The 2,863-nt window shown below is 40.0% G+C and overlaps 1 protein-coding gene across 8 annotated transcripts in view; it reads right to left on the bottom strand.

Moving 5' to 3' along the window:
* The window catches only part of asap1b (ArfGAP with SH3 domain, ankyrin repeat and PH domain 1b), a 75,449-nt gene that overhangs the window by 6,484 nt on the left and 66,102 nt on the right, over nucleotides 1-2,863 (bottom strand). For all 8 annotated transcript variants that reach the window (XM_032503333.1, XM_032503337.1, XM_032503335.1 and 5 more), the window contains 2 exons: nucleotides 2,707-2,814; nucleotides 1,406-1,634 (listed from right to left, as the gene is read on the bottom strand). In XM_032503333.1, the coding sequence (XP_032359224.1) occupies nucleotides 1,406-1,634; nucleotides 2,707-2,814 (337 nt within the window). The remainder of the gene's footprint in view (nucleotides 1-1,405; nucleotides 1,635-2,706; nucleotides 2,815-2,863) is intronic.

Genomic DNA, 2,863 nt, shown 5'->3' with positions numbered 1-2,863 from the left:
GGGGGGGGGGGAGTTCTTTGCACCCACAGAAAGAGAGCGCTGTGCTATTAATCTGGAGCATCTGAGAGTTAGCATGTTATTCTATATGTTTGTTTGTCATTTAGCCTTTTATCCAGTCTTTAAATCTTATTTTTTGCATAAATCTAAAAGAGAAAACCCACTTGTTTCCAGTTAGTTTTGCTATTTTAACAACAAAGTGAAATAAAAACTCTTATTCCTGACATAATTTAAGAATATAAATAGACCCTTTATAAGTCCCAGGAACTAGGTAATGGTTTATTAATTTCCATGTCTTATTTTTTGTCTTCTACTAGTATCTAGCTATCGTTTGAATAATTAAGACTATTTTACAGCTAAAAACATTGAACAGCTGAAGCCTGAGTTAGTGTTGATTAGTTGCCTACTGCTGATAAAATCTGCCATCAACAGTTGTCATTTCAGCCAACAAAATCAACGGTCGCCAGCTAGAAATTTGAAGCCAACCTTTGTTCACTTCTGTGTGAAAGCAAAGACTGATTTATTGTTGACAAAATTGCTAAAATTTTTATTGTAAATCTGCCCATTATCAATATGAACTGCACATGGGTTGGAACAAACAGGTTGAAAGATGTAGCAACAGTAACTGAGGGTCAATTAAAGCAACTGGAAACAAGTGAAATATCACACCTCTTGCTTTAAGAAAGATAAGATTTAAAATGGTCAATAATGGAACAAAATGACCTGTTGAGATGGATGTTTAGCAGTGTAAGCTTTTGCAATGTTTTCAAATGTGTACTAAAGCTGTGACTGTTAGTGTTTTAAACCCCTCCACAGAGGGAGTAGTGTTATTTTAAATCTTCACACTGCACAGACAGCACGCCCACACTGTACCGTGTGTATAATGTGTTGAGGAAAATGATGAAGTGTGTATTCAGCTTCCCTTTTACAGGCCTGACGAACCATTGCCACCCTGCCCTCTCCTGCAGCCATGTTTTCGTGAAGGTTTGCTGTGTAAGCAATCTTAATGACACCTGCATCCCGCCCTCTGATTTGTGTGTTGACAAACTGCATTCCACTGCAGGATGTGTGTATGTGTATATATATGTGTGTTTGGACAGACTGACTGACTGAAAACTTTCCGGTAAAGTGATTGCGAAGCACTCCACTCCACCTAATCCTCTCCTGAATATAATCAAACATTAACAGGCATAATAAAGTACAGTTTCAAAGACTATCTTCCCTTTACAGTAATCAGAGACAATAGTGCATGCAGACGTCCATTTGCATTACAGGATGACATTTGAAAGAGAGATATTAGCAGAACACGATCCCCTGAGTTTACTGACTGTCACGCTCATAAGTTAAAATAAAACTGTGGATGTTTTTCAAATATGATTTGAAAGCACTTGGAGCAGGCAGGTCTGACCTTTGCCCTGGTTCCTAGGTGGCAGCGGCGGCCCGTCGGCCACGGGGGAGGAAGTGAGGTCGGTGGAGGCGCTGTACATCTGGTTGGTGAAGGCGCTGTAGGACAGGCGCTGCTGTTTGTCCCTCTGGCTGATGAAGCCCGGAAGGGAGAGCTTGTCGTGGGGGGAGAGGCTGGAGGAGTGGCAGAAGCTCTGAGGCCTCGGGGAGCGGTCCTTCTTGATGGGACTGGGCTGCAGAGGGACACGAGACAGGCAGATGACATGCAGAGGCTTTAAAAAAATGGTATGACATTATAGGAAATGCACTTAGTCAACTTAAATAAGGCGATCAATATCATTTTCATAGACTCTCTGCTGATATTTAACTCTCTGCAACAAAAAGAAAATCATGTTTTTCCCCAAAATGCCAGACTGTTATAATAAATCATAACCTTGAGTCCATATACACTACCGGTCAAAAGTATGGGGCCACTTACAAATTTCCATTCCACTCGATGTTAGACAGAATACCAGCTGATCTGAGTTGGGGGCTGATCTTTAATGCAATATCTACATTGCCCATTATCAGCAACCATTCATCCAATGTTCCAAAGGGACATTCTGTTTACTAATCTGATATCATTTTAAAAAAACTAACTGAGAAAACATTGGAGAACCCTTTTGCAATTATGTAAGCACATAATGTAATCTGAAAACTGCTGCGCTGGTTAAAAAAACAATGCAACTGATCTCAGCTGGTATTCTGTCTATAAGGGAGTGCAATGGAAATTTCGAAGTGACCCCAAACTTTTGACCGGTAGTGTAACTGTGTGTTAAAACAATAGGCAGAGATTTAGTGTATTGTTTATGTGCATTGAGGCTTCTGTAAGTACGATAAATTGGTATTGGTACAATTGCCTTTACCATGAATTTCTGTCTATGGAAATGACATCACAGCCAGACTTGTTGACGCTTTTTTTGTTTGTTTGTAATTATTAAAAATCTACACAGTACATTTTAGCGTTGCTGGAAGCATCTTAACATGCCATCTTCATTGGCTACTCGCCATTTTATTCTTTGTTTCCATGAAAACCAAACAAACATACAAACAAAAAGACTTTTATAACCAAGTGGCAAGAGAAACAGAAAGAAAGAAAGACAGAATGAAAATTAGTTACAAAGCACAATTTTGGGGAGGATAATGATAACAGCTGTTCTTATTACATTTATCACAATTGAAATGGGGAAATTAAAATGTAAGCACATTTCTAGCAGCCTGATTAAATTCAAGCTCTAACGAATGCCTTTGATGCTCTTTTCGAACCTTATCGTCGAGGTCGTCATCGCTCTCATCCATCTCCTCCAGTCTGAGGCTCCACTCATACTCCACATGAATGTGAGGGTTGAACTTCCCCTCTGCAGCCTGCACAAGCTGACACACACACACACACACACACACACACACACACACACACACACAC

The sequence above is a fragment of the Etheostoma spectabile genome, chromosome 22 (assembly GCF_008692095.1).
Source record: "Etheostoma spectabile isolate EspeVRDwgs_2016 chromosome 22, UIUC_Espe_1.0, whole genome shotgun sequence".
NCBI lineage: Eukaryota > Metazoa > Chordata > Actinopteri > Perciformes > Percidae > Etheostoma > Etheostoma spectabile.
This window is presented reverse-complemented; position numbering and strand designations above follow the sequence as displayed.